The sequence below is a fragment of the Lepisosteus platostomus genome, chromosome 14 (assembly GCF_059453375.1).
Source record: "Lepisosteus platostomus isolate fLepPlt1 chromosome 14, fLepPlt1.hap1, whole genome shotgun sequence".
In the NCBI taxonomy this organism is placed as follows: Eukaryota; Metazoa; Chordata; class Actinopteri; order Semionotiformes; family Lepisosteidae; genus Lepisosteus; species Lepisosteus platostomus.
This window is the reverse complement of record NC_142624.1, coordinates 38,673,138-38,696,403: the sequence shown is the minus strand read 5'-3', so window position 1 is coordinate 38,696,403 and position 23,266 is coordinate 38,673,138. Positions and strand designations below refer to the sequence as shown.

Here is a 23,266-nt window from a genome sequence, read left to right as displayed (position 1 = left end):
GCGCTGCTCGCTGCTGATTAGGGAATGAGATTTTTCTGTGCGACAACGTCTGTGTTTTTTTTCTGTATGTCGTGAAATGTCCGTTGACGACATCCTAAATGTAGCACGATTATTTCTAGTGCTTTTTGTTAGCCGTGCCTGAAAATGCTGTGACAAGTAAGTGTTTCATACAGTCTTGTAGAAAGTATATCCCCCCAAGTGTTCCTGCAGCAGAAACTAGCCTTATTAGTCTTTGGTTATATATAGGAAGGAGTATGTGCTGAAACATCTGTTTTTGTAGTTAAGCACCTGTAGTATGCACAGCCCTCTCTGCTAGCTGTTGCCCTTAAGTCATCTGACATGATCATGTCAAAATAAGGGTTTCTCACTGAATTGCAGGAGAGATGAAGATTTAAAAAAAGGCATTGTGCTTCGTTCTTTTTTGTGTCCGCACATGACGCCCTTCCAGTTCTTTCCTTCTTGGCTCGGAGCAGAACGTCTGGGGGGGGACCAGCTCAAACAGATTCGAGGTGCTGCAGGGCACCCCGCTTCCATGCTGGCTGGAGCCCCTGGGGTCCCCGCAGCACGAGAGAAACAGCCCCTGCGCACCGACGGCTGGGCGCTCCTCAGGCCCCGGGCTCCTCCCCTGTCCCCAGATACGCAGAGTGCCCTGCTGGTTCCTGCTCGGGCTGTGCTTCCTTCTCCATGCTCCCGGCCGTCCGTCGACCCATCCTGGAAAGTGGGTTGCTCGAGAGAAATGAATCTCGGGGGACGTTAGGACGAGAAGAGAGCTGCACCTGCAAACGAAGAGGGGGCAGCAGAGGCCTTTGTGAGCTAAGGGTCACCTAGGTTTCAAAAGAAGTAATAGTTGTTGCGTAATCATGCTGCATGCTGGCTTGCGTGCTCAGAGGTGGCATTGTTCTAACTTTTTCTGTTGCAAAACTGGGCAGAAGGAAATGAGCTGCAGTACCTGTCCTTCCTGCGTCCATGTGCTGCACACGTACCTGGAGGAGTCCTGGAGCAGTCTCGCTGTGACTAATGTAGCTGGTGACTCTCCAGAAGGACCCAGAGGATTTCGGCTGGGTCGCATAAAGTCTCCAGCAGCGCTGCTTTTAAAAGAAAGTTTTCTTTCAGAACAATCACGAGCGCGCACTGACTTTGCTCGAGAGTTTTTTTTTTTTTTTTTTTTTTTTAGCCGGTTTCACAACCAAGGAAAAGCCATCCTCTCAACACACTGTTAATAGAATGCCAAGGATGTGTGAAAAAAAAAACCCACTGCTGAAATCTACATGATCTCACCTCCCCGTGTGAACATTGTCAGACTCTCAGATTTATAATTTCCAATTAACAGAAAGAGGGCTAAAAATAGAGTTCCTGCACACTCCAGACAGTCAGATATGTCTTAATTGCATTAGGATTGAAAAAGCAAATAACTTTAATATCACAGTAAAATTCCTATCAGAGAATCAAGGTTATATGTCTCATCTAGCGCTCCTGAAAGCAATCCTCGTTATCCAGTAACTTAATTAATTTGAATATGTGATTGTTGTAATAATTATAAATGTTGATACACCGTGCAGCATTCTAAATAAACCCTGTAATTGGGTGTTCCTATTTGAATTTTATCTTTGTGTGGATGTGTAGGAGGCTGAGCCAAAGAACATGAGAGGAAAGTTCCAAATGAGAGAGCAGCATTCAGTCTCTCTTGCCTCTTGCAAATTTGAATATTATTTCTATTATCATGTACCATGTCTTTTAGGACCCTAATTAATCTGCCTTGGTAGCATAGTTAGGTAGTTTATCATTGAATCCGTGGCAGTTTATGTGAATCTGTGCCTCCTAATTTAAGTCCTTATACTGTTTGTGTTGTCTGCTCATTGTATAGCATGAAGCAGTCCACTGGGATGTCCTGTTCAGCCCCTCTGAGTCAGCTCCTTAAGTTGTCTGTGCCTTTCGTTTTGCTTTTCAAACTTTTCTTTTACTTTTTCCTGAACAGCGATGTCCTTTTATATGATTTATGTGGACAAATACGACTGATAAAAGACAGCAGTGTTCCTAATAGAGATCCTTGTAAGACTCCATCAATTAAGTCAGCCCAGTTAGATGGTTCTCCCCTTGTCATACAGTTTGTAATTACTGGAGTACCACAGGGATCTGTACTAGGACCACTGCTGTTCTTAATTTATATCGGTGATCTTGATTCTGGCATAGATAGTGGATCTGTCAGCTGTGCAGATCATAACAATCTCTGTACAAAGAGAAAATGAAGTTAAAAAAGATTTAGATAAAATTCCGGACTAGCAAATACCTGGCAGGTGACATTTAATATAGAAAAATGGAAAACGCTGAGCTAGAAGGGCTACTTATGAAAAAAACTCTTGGATGTTGATGTTGACATTTACATCTTCCAGACACTGTGAGGAAGCAATGAAAAGACCAACAGGATGTTGGGCTGTATAGTTAAAATATAGCAGAGTCAAACCATGATGTGTTGACCATGTTACAGATACTATCGCTCATTAACCAGGTCTGAATCCACTTGCACAAATTACTTTCTATTTCTACAACCGTATCAAAACCATTCTAGGGAACTGGAATAGATCGTGTCATCATTTCTCTTTATGATGCCATGTCGTTGTGAATTTTCCTGCTGACAATCCTCAAGCAATCCAGCCAAAATTCTATCCATTAAGATCTTTGTGCCTGAGGCTAATCGTTGTCTTGGCATTGGTTTGAAGACCGCAGGAGTAGGAGTGACCTAGTGGATGGGTAGAAGGGCTGGAAAGTGTAAAAGAAGCTGCTTGCGTTCGCGGTTTTCTCGGTGCCGACCCTTCGCAGTTTGACGCGTTTTCCCAGCTGACACTCTGCTCCCCCCCCCAGGCCCGCTACATTCGCATTGACGGAAGCGTGCCGTCTTCAGAAAGGATCCACCTGGTGCACCAGTTCCAGAGCGACCCCGACACCCGAGTCGCCGTCTTGAGCATCCAAGCTGCCGGGCAGGTGTGGTGTTTCAGAGTCTTCCCTTCCAGCTGCATTCACCCGAGTCCGACTGGCGTTAGCCTTTAGGATGTTTGCGTAGGAAGAATGCCTAGGGAGGAGGAGCGGCTGTATCACAGGCGCGCTTTCCATCAGAAGGAGTATACCGGGATGTTGGCTTTATGCTGTGATGGAATACTTCACCACCCAGTTCAACGCAAAGTTGCGTCCTTGAAGTCAGACGTTTGAAACGACTTCAGTCGTTCGGAGAACTGCATATTCATTTGTAATAAGTCGTACTGTATGTTGGAAGTCTTTGGCCCTCATTTATTGTGCGTACAGAGGACAAAACGCCAATCTTTTCTCTTTGTCCATGTTTCCGCCAGCGATGCATTGTTTTCACAGAAAATGATTATGCACCCGGTGAAACTGTTTGGCGTTCTCCGCACGGTCACTGCAGGAGGTTCTGACGCATAAATCCCTGGGGAACTTCTCCGTTGATTCTGGATATTTAAAAAAAAAAATCTGTAACGTTGGGTTTTGTTGATGTTCGTTATTTCTCGGCAGGGTTTGACGTTCACTGCTGCCACCCATGTGGTGTTCGCCGAGCTGTACTGGGATCCCGGCCACATCAAGCAAGCAGAGGACCGAGCTCACCGCATTGGCCAGAGCTGCTGTGTGCATGTGCATTACCTGATCGCCAAGGGCACGTTTGACACAGTCATGTGGGGCATGCTCAACCGTAAGGCAGGTAGAGCCAGGGGAGACCTGCAGTGAAAGCAGATCCCTCTCTCTTACTGTATCTTACTTCCTTGGGCAAACATAAGACGGGCCTGTTTGTCTGCCAGTTTCATGCACATTGTATTGTTCCTGTGTATTTACTTTGGCAGGGACTCGTGCTTGTACATTGATCTGTCAGGGCCTTTGACTGCAGTAGTGTGGGCGAAGGATCTGTGCCACCAGCATGGCCCCACCTGGGCCTTGAACTCGCAGTCTTTCAGCACCCACAGCTCCAGGCTGCTCCCACATGGCATGTATAGATAGGAAGGTTTTCTTTTTGATCCGGAGGCCAGGGAGAAAGTAAGCTCATGTTCTGTCTTCTTGTGAGAACTCCTGTGTGTCAGCACAGGCAACCACAGCGTATTGATACAGCAAGAGGATTCTTGCCTTGCTTTACACATCAGCTAACTTGTCAGAGGTACGCTGAAGACCGACGCATGCCTCTTTATTCTCGATTTCGCTTCCCGAGTCTCATGGTTTAATATTCCAGTTTGGTGTCTGACACGTCTGCATGTTTTGCTTGCCTGACATTGGTCACACCTGTGTTAATTCTTAAAACATTATGCAGTAGGAAGGTGTGGAAATGACACAGTGCGGTCCTGTTAAATTCTGTCTCTGTGTTGGTGGTATTTCCCAATTAATGAGACCACGAACTTATACTGTACCACAGCCATGTCACAGTGTGGGCACAAACAGGTGACTGGGCCTTATAATGCAGATTTGAAATCAGCGATTAGATTGTGAGTTATAGAAAATAATAGCCCAGCCCTAGACTCAGGTGGTTTAAAAATGTTCCTGTTTGAAGCTAAGCAACCTTTTGCCCAATTTGTTGTTCAGGAGGGGGTGACAGGCAGCACCTTAAATGGGAAAAAGGAGCATCTGAAGGCAGAGCTTGGAGACCGAGAGAAGTGGGAGTTCTTGAGTTTTGCCAGTGCCTGGACACCAGGCGATAGTTTTCAAGGAGATGCGCCAGGCAGCCAGGATGAAGTATTCTTCTCTCACGTGAGTTTTAACACGTTTAATTCATGAAACTTGCTCCATGGAAACACTTCATACCTGGTTCTTTGAAACCAGGCTACAGTTTGGTCCTGTTTCTGTGCTGTGAAGTTGTGTTTGTAATAATCCTACAGATGGATTTTATTTTTAAATGAGCTGCAAAAAATCACAGAGAATTACATGAGAAAAAAGGTAGAGACATCATCACAAGAGAGAGGCATTTCTGTGATTTGTTTATTTCCCAGTGCACTATCCGTGATGTAATGAAAATGCAGATTCTGACATTCTCTGTCATTTCCAACATAAGAATTAAATAAACATTCACCGGTGTGCCGCCGAATTGCTTAAAAAAACGTAGTTTAATCTTTAAAAAATTGCAATAAACTATTCTTCAAAATGTTACCATCTTTCCCAAATTAAATCTAAACATACAAGTAGTGGACAAAAAAACTGGAAGTGCCGTTGTCACATGACTGGGTGAGGATCTGGGCTGCCTCGTGCGCAGCGCTACACGCTGTGGCATCAGAGTCTGCCAGCGTCTGCAGATCTGCAGGAGGGCCGCGGCACCGCTCCTCCAGGAGCAAGTCAATCAGCTGGCTGGTGCAGGGGGAACATGCTGTCTCAGATGGTCCAGAATATCTCTTAAATGATTGAGCAGCATGGGGCTCTTCACACCACTGAGTGACCACACGTGCTCTGTGGACGGGGGGGGCTCTGGCAGCCTGGAAGACACCCCTCCAGGCAGGAGAGAAATGCTGCAACATGGGGTGAAGAAGATCAATCAGTTCTATGACGCTGCCCTCTTAGGGAACGAGGGCACACAAGCCATGTCAGGAAAATAGGGGTGTAGGGGTGTAACCCCGGCGTCCTGGCCAAATTTCCCATGGGCCCTTACCAATCATGGCCTCCTAATAATCCCCATCTATGGATTGGCTTCATCACTCTGCTCTCCTCCCCACTGATAGCTGATGTGTGGTGAGCATTCTGGCGCACTATGGCTGCCGTTGCATCATCCAGGTGGGGCTGCACACTGGTGGGGGTGGAGGGGAGACCCCATTACCTGTAAAGCGCTTTGAGTGGAGTGCCCAGAAACGCTCTATATAAGTGTAAGCAATTATCATTAATTATTATTAAAATGAGCCCTGCAGTGTCACAGACCCTCCAGAACCCTTCACTGTTCAGGGCTGCAGATCTCTTCAAGTTGGTGCTGCATGAGCTCTAGTTCACTTGTCAGTAATGTGATGAAGGATGATTCATGTAATAAAAATCACACTTCTCCACTGCTCGGCGGCCCCTTGTCTGTGCTCTTTGCCCCACTGGACTCGCAGCACTGCCTGGCATGAATGAGAGGTTTTGGTGAAATTGCTCCAGGCTCAAATGCGCAGGAGCTGATCTGCACCTGCTGCCCACTGTCATCATGATTATAGTCAACCAGGCCCGTCCAGCGGTTTTATATGACCCTACACAGGCTGGGGTGTTGTTTGCGTAATTAACGCAGGAGCCACACCGGTGCTCTGTCTTTCACTTTATGTGGTGCCCCTCCTTTACCTGTTCCCGCTTTTAGTCCACTCCCTGCAGATCTTCTTTTTATCCCTCTTGATGTAGCCGGTCCTGACGAGTAGCTGCCTGTCTTGCCAACAGTTAACCGCAGTAGCTCCCAGCTGTGAGCCCACACTGACTGCACACAGACTCGGACACGAACGATGGAGCCGAAGGGATTCTACTGCAGAGAGTGCAGAGGATTTAAATTCATTCTTAAATGAACTAAAGAATGGTAGATATGGTAGAGAGACGGAGAATGGCAGAACTCTGTTTTCAAGTTTGCACACAGGAAATGCTTGAAATACTGTGCGTTTGAAATGTTGAATAGAATGTTTTCTGCGGGTGAGCTGCATTTCCTCCGGGACGTCGTCTTCGGCTTGTCGTTTTGGTCAAGTGTGGGTGTTACAGTGTCTGACCCCGCCAGTGTTTGTAACGTCAGTAAAACGCACAGCTGCCTTCAAGCTCACGCCCGGCTCGGCCCGGCTCAGCAGGCCCGTCTCTCCCTTCAGTTTGAGAAGGAGAAGCAGCGAGACATCCGCACGTTCTTCCTGGAGAAGAAGAGGCGACGCCCGGACGAGGAGCCCCTGGCGGAGGCAGCAGCAGCCGAGGGGCCGGCGGAGGAAGAGGAGGAGACCCCGGCGGGCGTGGCGCGGGAGGAAGCCGCCGTGCTCCCGCGGCCCGGCGGCCAGCCTCACGCCAAGCGGCCGCGGGGCTCCAGCCGGGCTGTGGGCCACCCCACCCGCAGGGCGGGCAGGAGGTCCTGGGCCGGGGGCGCCAGCACCCCCCCTTCCTGCCCGAGACCCCCGAGACTCTCCGAAGGGGACCGCCCGGCCTCTGGGGAGGCGCCATCTAGTGGCGGGGAGTGGCGCTGCAGCGGCTGCACATTCGCCAACAGCCCCCTCCTGCCCTACTGCGAGATGTGCGAGGCGCCGCGGCCCCCCCACGCCCGCGGTGAGAAGAGCTTCGGGGATCCTCGGCCGGCTCCTTTACTCGCGGGTACGTTTACTAGGCTCCTGGAGACGTGTCCCTAGGAGGGGAGGTTAATTGGATTTTAATAGCAAAGCGCTGGAAAACAAAACGGGTTGAATTGCAATTAGAAGCCACGCAGAACACATGGTACCCACCTTCGAGTGTAAAGTGCCGGAGCGGGAGATTCATTTCCATCCCTACAGGATCCACCTCCGCCGCAATTTATTAGTGCTGTATTTTTGCTCAGGATGAATTCTGATGTGCAGCATTTTCTCATCTCTCCTAATAACCCTGTACACACAGTTATTTCACACGCTGTTGACTGTTTGATGCGTGTCTGCCTGAAGGGTTATTTAATGCGCAGAGCTAGGTACCTCCAAGTGTACGATCGTGCGGTGTGCACTGATGTCTTCAAGCAGGACTGCTGGAGATGTTTTCACTTTGGTAAATGTTAATCGGTTGACTATAGGACCCGGACCGTTTAAAGAACCATCGAATGTGTCCAGGCCTGAATTCCCAGAGTCGGGGCAGAGGAAGGAAGAGGCAGGGTGCTCCATGCTAGAAAAGGGTTATGGTCCTGACAGCTTGGCTCCAGCTCGGGGACAGTAAGTCTGTTTCAGAGAGAGGCAATGGCAGACTTCAAGGCTTAAAGTTTCAATTGAGCGCAGCACTAAAGATCCTGTGACCCAGTGTTCCAAGCAGTGGATGGAGTTTAATCCCAGTCAGAACAAAACCTTCATCCTTTCCTGTGTGTTTTTTTTTTTTTTCGGGGGGAGGGGGTAGGATGAAGGCGCATGCAGGGACAGCACAACCTAACACTGAAACACGTGTAAAGCTCGGTAGCAGAATAAAACAGCAAGCGAAAGAAATAGTGAGCGTGGGGAATCGAGTGTCAGCTGCAATACTGTGGTCCCTCACTGCAGAAACCTTTTCCAGCCTGTGGCGGCTCAGCTGGAAAGAAAACTGCTGCCAGCGTGAGAGCAGTTGTAGGATATAACAATGAAAGCAGCCTGAGGTCTCTGGATCTGATGCTCAGGCTGGACTGTTGTGATACACGTTGTACTTTATCAAGTTCAAGTTAATCGTCATTATACTCGTATACAGGTATATGGTATAACGAAATGCTATTTAGCTAGCTCTCAGACGATAAGCAGTACAAAAAAACAACAATACAATTGTATAATAAAAGAAAGAGACAACAAGCAGTGTGCAAAACAACATCAGATGTGCAAACAAAATACATCAACAGAATGTAATAAAGGATAGAAAATGATGGGGAGTGAGCTTTTTGACACGTGAGGTAGAGGTAGATTTCTAAGTGTGTTTGCATTTGTGGTAGTGCGGGGGTAAAGGCGCTGTTGTGCTTTCTTGATCAGACAGGTGGCGTTGAGAGACCATGTGAGGTCCTCAGTGATATGGACACCAAGGAATTTGAAGTTACTGTCCCTTTCCGCTTCAGTCCCGTTGATGTGGATAGGGGCATGTCTGTTTTGCAGTTTCCTGAAATCAACGATCAGCTCCTTGGTTTTGCTTTATGGATGTTTTGTTACACTACCCAGGCTAAAGTTCTCTTCCATTTTCTGCGTTTTTTCTGGTCAGTGCCAGAGTGTACTGATTTAGGAAGCTTGTCGTGGTTAATTGCAACTTGTCTGCTGAAGACCGAAATCATGACGTCCTGTTTCTCACCCTTCGGAGTTGTTAATGAACATGGGCCTCTAGTTTACTGGATTTTATTGGAGAGTGAGGAGGTATCTGGTAAAAAGTCTATTTGTGTATCTGGTCACATTTCATGTTTGTGTCTGCAGTATTTCAAAGGATATAATGATACAAAAGACCCGCCATGGCAGTGTAATACAAATTTGAAATGCAACTTCAGAAGATCTTAAAAAAACCTGACCAGAAAAAATAGCGAACAGAGCGGAAAAGACAATTAGTAAAGTCCCTGAAGTGTATCAAAGAGCATTTCTTTTATCTTTTGTTTGTTTTTTTGTGATATCTGAAGAAAATTTCTTGAGGTTTAGGTAAGATTGGAAACTGTTAAAGCATGTAAGTCATTATTCAGGTCAATGATACTCTAAACGGCTTCTGAAGATAGAGGAGTCCTCAGCATACAAATGTGTGAACAAGCATTGAACAACATCCGGATAATTAGGCACACCTGTGTTAATGTGAACCTGCAGGGGCTTTGTCAGTATTTTGCAATAGACTTCATCAAATGCATAGTAGCAAATTCATGATTGTCCTAGACTCTTCCTAACACATATAATGTGAAATGAAGTCACTAATTTCACACTACCTAAAATCCTTGGCTACCAACGTTTTGGATTACAAACAAGTTATTTTTCCCCTTTAACTGCTCAAATAATACAGCCCCCCACACAACCCTCAGCTCTGACTGGTGGTGAGCCTTGTGTCTCTGAGGTAAGGTACAGTGGTGTACCCATCTCACAAGCATAAGGAGTACAAATGTGAGACATCGTATCACCATGTCTGTTGCCTTTTTCCCCCAACATGAAAGAAAAGCACGTTTTTCTTTAGACGGCTCTGGTCGTGAGTTGCATTTCATTTCGGCTTCTCTTCTGAAGGAAACAATCGTAAAAAATGGACAGCCGTTTTCCTTGCACTCTTCCGGTGGTTTTTAAGTTTGAATTTTTTCAAATGAAGCGTTCTGTATCGAGTGTGTGTGTGTGTCTCCACTGCCAGGCCCCAGCCAGGAGCCCCTCTCGGAGCCGCAGGGGGCGGAGGAGAGACGCTCGGACACCGAGGGCAGGGGTGACCCGCCGCCTCATCGCCAGCACGCGTGCCTGACGGAGAGCGGGAGGCGGGAGGGGGAGCAAGGCGCAGGCTCTTCAGGGAAGACAGCGTTATCCCAGGGTGGGAATCAGAATCCATGGGGAATCGCGTGTGTCCTTCCCTCTCCACAGGCTTGAGAAGATGCCCTTTGCTCCCATGTCTCTGATTTGATTATTTATAGAACTTCATTTTGTTTTCTAATGAGAGTGAATTGCAGCCCTGCCGCCCACTTTCTCAGTGAAGGAAGTGCACTGTCGTTCTGGCATTCAGGGGTTGCCATTACTGAGGATATCGCCGCTGTTCACAGGCGGCTGGAGGGAGATCCCTAGATCACCTGACTCCTCTTGAGACCTACCCAACGGGTAGAGTGGGCCGGAGGGCCTCCTGTCATGTGTAGCTCTTCAGATTTTCTTACGTTCGTTAGAGGAATTACGCCCCTTTTAGCCCAGCAAGGCTTCGCTCCTTTTCAGAATCAAAAAGAAAAAACATCTTCATGCCAGGGAAGCCACAAACACAAATAGAGACAGGGAGTAGAAGAGAACATGTGGAGGTGTTCCGAACCTGCGATCTCCCAGCGTGACACCCGACAGGACATCGGGCATTATCCTGATCGACTGGGGCTTTCGGATTTCCTCCGATTTTAAATGAGAAGGTGACAGTAGGAGATAGCACATTAAAAACAGAAAAATATCACCATGAGCATATTGAACAAGCAAAAAAAAAAAAGTAGTCTGAACGTGGAGTGTTTTCAATTAAAGATCTTCTGACCTCCCATGTAATTTGCTCACTTAGAGTTTTGTAACTTCAAAATCTTTCCAAACTGGTGCAAATGGCATTTAGTAGCAGTCACGCGGTTTTTATGATGTGCGAATTACCTGTTTTAAGGCCTGGGTTTGTCTCCTTCTCCAGGGGCTGGTGGTTTAATGTAAAACATAGCAGTTAGCTGATAGAAGTGGCCTCAGGGGAGTGCTTTGTGATGTAATGACTCTACATCTAGATGAGCCTGACAGCAGAGTGACACTTTGGGAACATGTCTCCAGTTTTGCTGCTCATTTGATGAAGATTAATGACCTATTGGACAAAATCTTCTAAATTACTGCAAGTGCTATATTCAGTATCACATTGGATGTGTTCCACATTTACATTTGTATAATGTGCGTACACGGAATAAACTTTAAAAACTGTTTCTGTTTTTTTACCTGCATTAAGCTAACTTACTGCAGCTATCATAATGGATGGGCCTTAAGCACTGCTACATTATTAAGCTGTAAAAGTGTGATACCTCTGATATTATTTTCTACCATCATCATTTTCTTAAAGCACTTTACAGTATATAAGAAACTTCACCGGCACAGGTAGTAATTATCTTATTGTGAGTTTTTTCATTTCTGGTTTGACAGAGACAGAGTGCGGTTCTGCTGACTCCACCATTCCTGTTCAGGAAGGCCTGAAGTTTTGTGCGAGCAGAAACACTGACAGGATTTACCTCTACAGCAAGGTACAAATGAAAAGTTCCACTTTCCAGAGCTGTACATTGCTCTCAAATTGAAGACATGGGTTTGCAGGGTTTTATATAGAACATGAGATGACTGACTTGCCCTGTTCTGGTTTCACTCTGTAGTGATTTATATGTGAGCCCACTGGCGAACTTCAGATTGTGTTGTTTGGATTTAACCGTTTGGAGTCCAGGGCTAATGTGTGTTCTTTGAGACACCCAGGTTCAGAAATGCATTGGTTAAAAATGACATCTGGTATTGGGAGTTGCATGTTACAGAAAGCCGCTCAAGTAACATCAACCAAAAACAAACACGACGGATATTTAGACACTGATGGATGAATCCAAATCAGTTTCCCCTGTCGTCGTCGTCGTGCCTGCCTGCTTGGGACTGTCCTTTTTTAAAACACCCGAACTTGTGCACTTGTGCAGCCAGAACAGATGAAGCATTTGTGTCTCGTAAGAGGTCTTTTAGGGGACTAACGCTGATGATGAGGAGCTATGAAATAAGGAACATTTGCTGGACTGTCATTTGCATACCTGAGTCTGCCCATGGACGGCAATGAAGACCAGATCCAATCAAGCAGCTTTTTTTAGGTTTTTTAAACATGAATCTTTTCCAAACTGCAGAAATTGTAGTGAAAAAACCCTCACCTTTCCAAGCTGGCTGTTTTTAGAGAACCTCTTCTCCATTCCTGTCAGCTGTACCCTCAGTTTGCCACGGGGATGAGAGCTCTTCTATTTAAAGTGATAATTTGCAATCATCAGCTGTTTTTTCTGTTTTAAGTGGGTTTATTCTAAAACTACCACAGGCTCGCATTATTTATTCAAATTGAGAGAGAGATGTCTCTCCACTTATTTTCTGAAATGCCCTGTTACAGTAGAACAAAAGGAAGATTATTCAATCTAATGCGTTTTCTGAATATATTTATTTTGCCAGTTTTAATCATAGGTATGTTAGTACATTTAGCAGGTGGAAACTGATTGGGAATTTTTAAGTGCTCGGAGAGGAGGTTGAAACTACCACATTAAGAGAAACAGCTCAAGCTGAAAGGCTGGTATTTTATAGTGATCAATTCTCTGTGCCTGAAGTCCAAGCCTCAAAAAGGGACAAACCTAGTATTATTCCGCACTGCAAGGCAAAAAAGGAGGCAGCTAAGGATATTTATAAATACAGCTGGATTGTACCGGCTCGGCTCCCAGGAGATAAGGAAGGGTCATTTTAGCAACGATATGTACTGTATATGAACATTTTCTGGTTAGCCTGATTATATCCAAGTTTTATTCTAAACATTACACACTTTTTGGTTTGAGTAATACTTTTTTTAACAGCATCAGCAGAATGGAGTTATAAAATAGAGCAAACAAACGCACAGTATATTTTAACTGAGAAACTCATGTCATTTTTTCAAAAGGCATGCCTACCGATTGTTTAATAAGAGCCATCTAAGCTGTATAAGCAACCTTTATTAATAGACCCAAATTGAAGCTCACATTAAATTAAGGACTCTGAGCTCGATAGATCGGGATTTAGTTTGTAAATGTAGGAAGCCCATGGAGACGGAAAACCTGCAATGATTGACACTTTTGAAAATGCAATGGACTGAAGAAATTAAAGTTTGAATTAAATAATTCAATAATTCAAATAATTGTTAATGTCCTGTTCATTAAGCAGGAAAATGTGTTCCATAAAGGATTTTCTGAATGACAATTGTGAATGTACAAGATTTCTATAAAAGATTATTGTGATCCAGTTGAATTCAAATGTAAGCATTCAGAAAAGTAATATTTTGCCTTTTATAATCAATAAAATATATTTACTGGCTCTAAGTGCTTGAATACTGTATACTGTCTATGAAGTTGCATATTTCTTTTGCTGCGCCACAAAGATGAGATTACAGTATCAGCAGCTCATTCGGCTCCATTACGCTTGCTAGAAGCTGAAACAATGAATAAATGTATGTGTTGGTCTCAGTCAATTCCTGGGACCGTTTGGTCGAAGTCTCACATGGGTGAGATGATAATTTAGTCTTATTAAAGAATGTGTATAAATTTCAAAATGCATTTACCAGTAGTGATTGTGCTACAAGGTTGAGGAAATTTCCTGCAAACCAAGGGCGATCTGAATGAGAACTGATGTACATTTATTTTTAATTTTTCTCAGAACACAGACCTTGCATCTTTTTAAAAGACATCTACCGTATGTGCGTTTTCAGTCACATTTGGGACATTTTTAAAAGTCTAAGTAGACAAAGACAAAGTCTACAGTATCTTACATTCATGTCTGCTTTGCATTTTAGGATGGCGTTCCTTTGAACTGCAATTTCATCCCGCTGGACATAAAATTAGAGAACTGGGAAGATTTGCCAGAGATGTTCCAGCATCCCGAGAACCGTCAGCAAGTAAGACGATCTTTGCAGTTTCAATGGGTCTGATGCTGTTAGGGGACACGTGTCCCACCTGTGTTTTATAAAACGCAGGACAAACCCAAGGACTTTGTACAATGTGAATAAACAAAAAGGCAGAAAAGTACAATATAAAGTAAATGAAAAAAACAAGAGCGTACAGGTTTTTACAGATGCAGGCAATCGGACGTAGACCTTGGTAAAAAGGTAACTTTTGAGTTTAGATTTGAAGAGAGTTGACCAGTTGTCTCTTGTGAAGTCTGAGGAAGGTCACTGGAGCAGAGACAGAAGGCATGGTCACCACAAGTCTGTGATTTAGCCCTGTGTGCAGTGAGCAGAGGACCAGCCTCAACTGAGCGGAGCCCACAAGCAGGAGTGTTGACGTGGAGGAGTTCAGAGATGTATGATGGAGCCAGAGTGTTTAGAGCCTTGAAAATCAGTAACAAGATCTTGTAGTTACGAGTTACAGAGCCCATAGAGGAGAGAGTTGCAGACCTCAAGCCTTGCTATGAAGGGTATGCAGGAGAGGGGGCGTGCTCTGGGGGCGCTCACAGCCGGTCGCTCGCTCGTTCTGCCAGGTGCTGCGGTTTGTGCGGGCCTGGAGCGCCCTGACGGCCATGAAGCAGAGGGCGATCCGGAGGAGCGGCCGCGTGTTTCTCGACCCGCGCGCGGCCCTGGAGGACATCGCGGGCGGCCAGCGGAGGCACAGCAGCACCAAAAGGCAAGGAGCTCTGCTCGGGGAGGGAGCCTCCCAGCTCCAGGAGTGCTTGCGCTCAAGCGAGGAGTTAAAGAGAGCAGCGATCGGGGTTTTGAACAGGAGTTGGCTCATGGGTTTCCGCCAGCTGTAACCAGTCCTGTTGCGCGACACGGAGGCGGAGCGGACAGGTACGGTGAGAAAAGGAAAGGGGGAGGAGGGACACAACTAAATTAACAGGTGAAAATCTAATATTAGACCGTCGTCTTTTGTTCTGTCTCTGGGGGGATCGCACAAAGCTCCATGCAGGCAACTTTTGGAGAGTTTTTCCAGAATCAATTTGCACTTCTCCAGTGCCGCCCGCAGACTCGCGCTTTGCGACGTTATCAGTGTGTGACACACCTTTCATGTCCCTCCTCTCGTGCTCTCACTGCGCTGCGCGCTCCTCGAAGAGTCAAGTTCTTTTTCTGTGTGCGTGTAACAGGGTGAAAATGATGTACTGCAGGTCTATCGTTTTTTCCCTTCGATGCATCGTTTCTTGCTGTCGTGTTTTTTCCTTCAGATATCTTACCAAGGAGGATGTGGCGCAGGCTTCCCTCAGGAAGGTGCAGAAAGATGGAGGCTTTGTCCGAGTTATTGCCAGAGAAAACCCCTTCCTCCCCAAGAGTAAAACAAACCAAGTTCACCAGACGTAAGCTGTTCCTGTGTAAAAATTGATAAGTGCTGTATGCGGCGCGCGGGCTGGACTGTGGGTTCCCACAGGTGCCTTGCCGTGACGGAGGAGTTGAAAGCCGGGTTTTAGACTCCCTGCCGGGCCCTGAGACAGGCTGCTGTCATGTTGTCAGGAGGGGTGCTGTGATTACCGGCAACTGTCCCTTATCCAGTACCGTGATCCTCTCAGATCCTGGGATCAGGCCTGGGCAGCTTGTTACACCCCCACCCCCACCTTACAGTTTCATTATTACCCGTCCTGTCTCCCTCCTCACTTAGTTCACCACACCGAGGGCAGGAGAGTTCTTTCAGTGTGAGCGCGACTAAAATGCTCTTGTTCTCGGAGACTTAATGTTTCAGCTCGTTCCTGCTCATTCTGCTGGCAGGTCTAGCTTGCGACGTCTCTTCAATCTGGCATTACCATCGTCATTAAATAATATCTCCCTTCATTTGGGAGGGAAAGATCTGAGGCACCTGGCGTGCCTCTCGCTGAGAAGCTCCCGTGTTTGAAGGCAGGAGGCGAGCAGGGAAAGAAAGATTGCCTCAGACCATTTGCGCTGTAAGCCAGCCAGGACTGAAAGGGGGTTTTGGAAGCCCAGGAGCCTGTCAGTACCCGGCCCAGATGGATCAAGCTTAATCCCCTGTCTGGAAGGCAGGTGAAGCTGCCCTGCCTGGCAGAAGTTGCCATGGGAACCCCAGCTTGCCTGAGGGTCTGGGAGGCCCCCCCCAAGGGGCAGGGTGGGGGCTTCTGGGAGCATGTGAGCCCGAATCCGGCTCCTTCCCTTCGCCACGCCCAGCGAGGATGCGGCTTGCAGGTTTCCTTGCGGGTATTTTCACGATTGAACCGCTGGAAGAAAACGGTTTAAAATGGGAAATAAAAATGCTTCTGAACCAGCAAGCTGAAAGTCGTGAAAGTGCAGTCCCCCGCTAGCCCCGAGCGCGTCCCGGCTGCTGTATATAGGTAGAGCGTTGTTTTCAAGTAGGGAGCTGCGTCAGCATGCGTAGGCTGCAAAGGAACAAGTCAGAGGTTTATTCCAGGCTGGAAAGAGAAGAAAAGAAACACAGCGTTTCGGCTGCGGAGCCTTCTTCACGTGTGTGGAAAAGGTGTTAAATTTCAGACAAAATCCTTCGGGAATGAAGTTATAACAACGACATCTGTAGGGGAACAGGAGGGGGTCAGAGAGCCTGCCTTGGCCCTGACGCGCCGCGGAATAATCCTCGACCTGTTCCTCTGCGCTGGGCTCGCTCACGCTGGCTTTGTCTCGTCAGGGGCGGAGGGCCCTCGGGAGACGGCGCCGCTGAGGGCCGCGCCACCAGCCCGGCCGGGCCACCCGAGGGCACGGGCTACCTGCAGGCGCTGGGCCGGGACGGCGCCCCCCTGTGCCTCTGCTGCCTGCAGCCCTGCCCTCGGCCCGCCCCCGGGGACTCGCGCTTCTGCTCCCAGGACTGCCAGGAGGACTTCCTGGTGCGCTCCAGCCAGGCCCACATGAGGGCCCGCGTCCTGGCGACGGAGCGCGGCGTGTGCCAGCAGTGCGGCCTCGGAGCCCAGGAGCTGTACCAGCGTGTCCGGGACGCCCCCCCCGCCCGCCGGAAGGAGATCCTGGAGGGCAGCAGCTTGACACAGCTGCCCCTCCGCCAGGTAGTGGCGAGGACGGGGGGGGAGGAGTCCCGAGCTTGTCTCAGGCTGCTGTCAGGACGCGCGGGGTGTGATTTGGAGGTTGTCACGAGCTGCAATCGCACGTTTTTATTTAGCAGTTACCGATCTGTGGGATAACGGAGACAGAAATACATCTGATAAAGTGCTGAAGAGCTATTTTTATTCTGTTAGTTAATCAGAAAGTAAAATGTTAATAGTGCTAATTATTGCATTTGCTACTCAGAATGTAAGTGTCACAACACCACTACTAGAGACCCCAAACTTTCTGCGAAGCCTGATGGGCCTCTGCATATTCAGATCCCTTCACAGTTTTCACACTCTGTTTGAAGCCTCAAGCTTTAGGGCCTGCGGTCATGACACTTTGATGTATAGAATCATGTCTTTTATCTACACAACCTGCTCCACACATTCAAAGCAAAAATTAAAAGATACAAACGGTAATTAATATGACGAAAAATGGAGAAGTCATAACTACCTGAGTTCAAACCCTTTGCTGTGGCAAACCTAAATTAATTCAGGTACTTTAATGAGCCGCAATTAGTTCTGTGGCCTCTGTCTGTGTGCAATAATAGTGGTGGATATGATTACAGAATAAATAACACCTGTTTCTGTAATGTTGTTCAGTCAGGTAGTGAGCGAATTTCAAGTGAAGACTCATCAATGAAGACAAAGGAGTTTTCAGACCAGCTCAGGGATTAAATTGTATAAAGGCACAGATGAGGGGTATAAAAACATTTCAAAGATTTCCTTAATATCTTTTTGAACCTGGTGAAGTCAGTCTGCCAGGAGGAATGGGCAGGAACCGCACTGGTGCAGACTGACCCAACTGCGGCTTTAATCGCCGCCTGATGTGCTTCGCCGTGTGGGTCTGAACTTACTTCTTTCTTCTCTTTAGTTATGGCTGACATTTGCTGTAACTTATATTACCTTTAGAAGTCTTCAATTTGAGCATTCACAGTTTGAGCGTTCCTTCTGTAATTTCACAGAACAGCATATGAAGGCTCTGAGTACACGTTCAAGGCACTGTTTGTGTATATTATGTAGAAATGCTCATGGGAGCATTTTTTCCTCTGAAATACATTTCCACTGTGTAGAGATAACACATGGAACACAACAGGTGTACAGTTCTGGAAATTATTTCTATTATTATTTCAGAAGCGGATAACAGAAGCACAGGATTTTCTTTAAGGGTAACCAGCCTCCTGTGTGTATGACTAGGTATCCGCATATTTGAAGATCTTTTGCTTTGTGCTTCTGAAAGATGAGTTCTTTGTGTGCGAGTGGGATTAATTCCCCTATGCTGCAAGAACAGTGCGGTCTTATTGTGGCCACAGGCTTTGCCATGATGTGCTCGGGCTCTACTGCAGCTCAGCTGCACAGAGGAGAGAGATTCTAGGCCTCTAAGATCCTGCATTGATTTTTCTGTACCGGGGCGGAACAGCAGGGTATGCGATACTGTTTGCCATTTCTATAAAGTAGAAACACCTTCTCACAAATCAATGCACTGTGCCTGCTGGATTTGGGATAACAACCCTCGCGCTAAAGGAAATGGCCAATGCAGTAGATCATAAATACTCCTGGCATACAGAATTAGAGACGTGAGGTTAGTTGAGTGTATCAGAAGGCCACGCTCCCTCAGGGCTGGCTGGGAGGACTTCGTGATATTGATCAGGTCACCATCCAATTTACCATCTGTACAAGTTACTCACTGTGGTGCTTCTCAGGTCCTCCCAGAACCAGGCTAATTATGGTAAAGGACTTTACAGTCTGAATAGGGATTGATTTCTGCAGCTGGCCTGTCCCTGGGGCATCTCAGCCTGAAAAGGCAAGGAGTCCCAGATGGCTTGAGTACAAATTGAAAATGCCAACATTAAATCTAGAGTGGCTTTAGACTTCTTTTAGCCCGCTTTTTTTTCATGTATTATATCTGTCTCAATTGCAGTCTGATACCTTTTGTTGCAAAGAGACATGACAATTGTGCAAGGAAAGAAGTGTGGTTCTGCTGTATAAACAGTGATTTTACAGTGACGCGCCTCCCTTTAAAAGGCAATTAGTAAGCGCTGCCTTTTTGCTTGATCCCAGTTTAGCAAAATGTATTCATTGCCCTCTGGGCACAGCTCTTTTTTTATCATTATTAACCGTAATCATTTTAGATAATGTAGTCGAGATCATTATACACCGCTATCATATCTGCGGGACTGCTCAATCGGCACCTGGTGAAAACACTCAGGCAGCCACACACTCAGCCCGGACGGGGCGAACAGGCTCTGGGATGAGGGATCAGCACTGCCACTAAACTGGGCTTGAGGGACTGATGAGTGACAAGCTGCTCAAACCGGGTCTTCTAATGAGCAGATCTTTAGTGGTTTCAATAGGGAATCTGAATCAGCCCACGGGACGTCCCATGACGAGATGTGTATGATGAGTCAATTCTTGTTGGGTGATAGATAAGAGCTCTACCAGCCTTCTCCTGCAAGAGTCAGAACAGTTCAGGACCAAAAATGTTTTTAATAATTCCTTCAGTCCTTTCTATATTGCCTGTTGTAAAGGAAGCACGAAGTACTAGTTTAAGCATTAAACAAGTGGTGGTGCCGGCAGTTTGTTAATATGCTTCAGCATACCAACAGGAGCATGGCCCAGTACAGAAGAAAAATACTCTTGAAATATGTCTAGCTTAATACTCTTGTTTTATATTATATACATTTTATATATATATACACATTTCACCTTAAATGTAAAAGCACAGTGCATAGGTGGAGATACCCAAGTAGCTCTCCTTTGGATGTCCTGATGGACACGGTTAAAATGTGTTTGGGAACGGTAATGTAGTTCGAAATGTAGTGGCAATGAATGAAAATATTCCAGAGGTAGTATCGGCTATGACCTGGGGACTACCTGGCCGAGCTGACGCACAGACCTGATCAGCCTCTGGACAGATTGCTGTGGGATGTGCTGCCACCCGTCCTGTGCAGCTGGAGGCAGCTGGCGAAGCTGGGCTGGTCATGGTTGTCTCCTGCCATTGGTGCTGGCCAGTTGATCCCACGCCTGTCCTGATGGACTCGGCTCGGGTGAACAGCAAGGTGTCTATGTTTTGCTGTTGTTTTCCCTCCACCTGAAGTCAGCACCTGTAGATCCGCTGGAACAGCAGAATTGTTGGCTGGAGGGCCTTGCCGGCGTACCGCCGAGCAATACGTTTGTCCTCCATCTGCAGTGAATGCGCTGCTGTGAGACGGGAGATTCTTCCCACGACGTCACACAGGCACCACAAAACATCTCCACACACGTTGTTTTCTGTCAGGAGCGAAATGGCACTCATCTGTGAAGAAAACACTCCAGCACTCCCTTCTGCCACCTCGATAGATTCTCTTGTCCTGGAAGCCATGAATGTCTTCTGTGAACGTTTCTGTGGACTAGGCTACCGATCTCTGAAGCAGCACATCATTCGCTGTTGGTTCAGATTCTTCAGCTTTATTTGGTTTATCCGTAAGCTGGCAATTGTATCTCAACACTGATCTCCTGACATTTTTTTAATGAAATCGTAAAGCGTGGTATTTTATCATCTCAAGGAAAAGTACCACTCAGAAATTAATGCCCTTTCTGCTCACTGTTTAAAACAACTTAACATTTTGTGAGCGCACAGAGCTATTGCTGTAAAACTGAAGTTGTGTTTTCTTTGTGTAGTCAGATTTATTCCCCCCCAATTAATGTTGGCATTTGTCATTCAACCTAGTAAGCACTACTCAAAATGTTGTAGCAAATAAATAGAGCTTGCGGGATACCAATACGTGTCTGCAACTGTAAACTGAAAAGGAGAGATTGTACTGTTTATGCTCTTTCTCTTTTTAAAAATCTGCTGCCAGCTGAACGAGATCATCCGTGACCCAGCGGAAGGGCAGTTTTGGCAGGTCGATCACATCAGGCCTGTGTACGGCGGAGGAGGACAGTGCTCCCTGGACAACCTGCAGACACTGTGCACGCTCTGTCACAGGAAGGTCAGTCTCTCCCAGGCCTTCCCCCTGCTGCACCTTGCCTGTTTCCTTGTGGGAGTGAAATCCCGGGCCTGAAACCCTGTGCTTGTTTTACAGAGAACTGCACAGCAAGCCAAAGAGAGGAGCCAGATGAAGAGAAGCATGGCAGCATCAAAACTTGCTTCAGATATAACCCGATTTTTCATTAAGAAATAACAGGCTGTCTGGGGAAAGCGGGGCTCTCGTCTGTCAGAGCAGAAGGACGCAGCTCAGCCTGGTGCAGAGTGCCGAGAAACAGGACCCGGTTTACCTCTCGAGCAGGTTAAGCAGATTCGGTCCCTAAAGCAGGGACACCACGGTCCCTTACAGACCTTTCCGATTGACTTGTTTTCTGACTGGAATGAAAGATGTGGTGTGTGCACCCATGCTGTACCTTAGGAGGGACTATAACAGCCTAAAGCTTAGATGTTCAGAAGATGCTCCGATCCTTTTGTTGGGCACTTGCTTGATTGCACTCCTGTCTCATCATCTCCTTCTTGCAGTTTTCTCCACTTGATGTGGTCGGAATGTTTGATAGGTAAACGTACATCCCTCTGGAATAATGTGCCAAATTCCGTAAGCGGCTGTTGTCTGTGGAGTAAAACACTAACTGGTCAGCCCCCCAGCTTGTAAATGAAAGAGTTATCCCTTTATCCGTTCTTCCGCCTTGTACCGGAGTGGAACTAGAAGGTTCAAGATTTAGTTGTTTTCAACATGAAAATGCAAAAAAAAAAAACTCTGGCAGCACCTAGCAAATTTTAGTTCAACTTTAGTTTTGCAAAGTTATTCTGAAATAAGAATTCCTTTTAACTGGTAGATGATGTTTACAAAAGTCTGAGCTTTGCTTGTCAAGAAGACATTTCTGTAGTCAAATAAAAGTCTGAATCACTCAATACCTTTTTGTGTTTTGCATTTGATTTCTTAGTTCTAATGATCTAAAGGTATACTTTCAGTTAAAAAAAACTGTAAGATGACTTTTTTGTAATTATTTTTTTTTTAAAAAGCTCTTAAACCAATGTGTTGAATGTTTAAGCCTAACGTGTTTCAGTGTAATTTGGATTATTTCATTCCACTTGGGTGAACAAAAGGGAATAAACTAATTTCTCACAGCAATCAAACTTAAAATGAATATCAAGAAACTCACGCATACATAATGTATGTATCCTTTCTGTTTGCTTTTCACAAGCAATTTCAAGATTGGGGGAAAAAATGGCTGAACGTTACTATGGAAACAGACCTGGATGATAAGCAGTGTTCAGAATATTAAACTAATTCACAGCTCGCGTTCTGTTTATAGAGCTGCTGTGGGAGAAGTTAGCAGGTCTAAAATAAGCTGTGAATTGCTTCTGCAATTTAAATTTAATTGCAGTTTCCGAATAGGAAGTATCTTGTCTTTTTCTTGCAAAACAGGAATGAGAAAGAAAAAAAAAATGTTATCCACCATTTTAATTGGCATTTAGTTTTAAATGGCCTGGTGTGTTGCTCTCGTTAATGAAGATTATATATTGATGTATAACTGAAAACGCAACACTTTGGATGTACTATCGAAGGGCCAGTGGAGTACAGAATCTGCTGGACATCCATGGTTGTTTTGCTGTTATTGTTCTTTTTTGGGGGAAGAATGTTTTTAAGTCATACAATTTGGGTAACATAACTCCTTAATCTATATGTTTTATAATGAGGAAAACGCCAGAAGTCCCGAATTCCAGCATGTTTTTTTTCTGAATAGTGAAACTGAATTGTCCGCTGTAACAACACATATCTCATGGCATCATCTTTGCCTCTGCACTCTATAGCTCCCTACCTCGTCCTGTACTACTACTGCATTGCTCTCTTCTGTGCATTTCCTTTTCAAATTTGTCGCTGTGTTTTTGTGATCACTCCTTCCCCACACTCATACTTGGCATTAAACAATATGATGTGTTCATGATGACATTTTCGTAATTAAAATTACATCTACTTTTTACTTATACACAACTGTTTTTTTTTAAGTGTATGGATACAACCAATGACTTATTCCTGCCTGACTGTGAGTTTGATTCAGGCAAGAGAGTTGATTGGGCACAGGTGATATAACCTGTTCAATGGCAAGCCTGGTGAAAAACCGAGACGGGAACCAATATGTCCCACTTGTCAAGAGCATCTTCATGTCCTCCCTCTGCTGGAGGCTGGATTGAGGGATGAGCTGGGACAGCTCAGACACCAGTGAACAAGCACGTGCTGGGGCCAGAATCCCACCCTTGCACAGCAGGAGCTCTGCAT

At 46.1% G+C, this 23,266-nt stretch overlaps 1 protein-coding gene across 2 annotated transcripts in view; it reads left to right on the top strand.

Annotated features, from left to right (window-relative positions):
* zranb3 (zinc finger, RAN-binding domain containing 3) overlaps positions 1-21,897 on the top strand; it is a 43,104-nt gene extending 21,207 nt beyond the window's left edge. For both annotated transcript variants that reach the window (XM_088606240.1, XM_088606239.1), the window contains exons 10-21: positions 2,860-2,979; positions 3,523-3,702; positions 4,573-4,737; positions 6,783-7,269; positions 9,946-10,116; positions 11,436-11,533; positions 13,831-13,932; positions 14,514-14,656; positions 15,192-15,320; positions 16,610-16,979; positions 20,858-20,989; positions 21,083-21,897. In XM_088606240.1, coding sequence (XP_088462366.1) covers positions 2,860-2,979; positions 3,523-3,702; positions 4,573-4,737; positions 6,783-7,269; positions 9,946-10,116; positions 11,436-11,533; positions 13,831-13,932; positions 14,514-14,656; positions 15,192-15,320; positions 16,610-16,979; positions 20,858-20,989; positions 21,083-21,181 — 2,196 coding nt within the window. In that variant the 3' untranslated portion in view covers positions 21,182-21,897. The remainder of the gene's footprint in view (positions 1-2,859; positions 2,980-3,522; positions 3,703-4,572; positions 4,738-6,782; positions 7,270-9,945; positions 10,117-11,435; positions 11,534-13,830; positions 13,933-14,513; positions 14,657-15,191; positions 15,321-16,609; positions 16,980-20,857; positions 20,990-21,082) is intronic.
* The last annotated feature ends 1,369 nt before the right edge of the window (positions 21,898-23,266 follow it).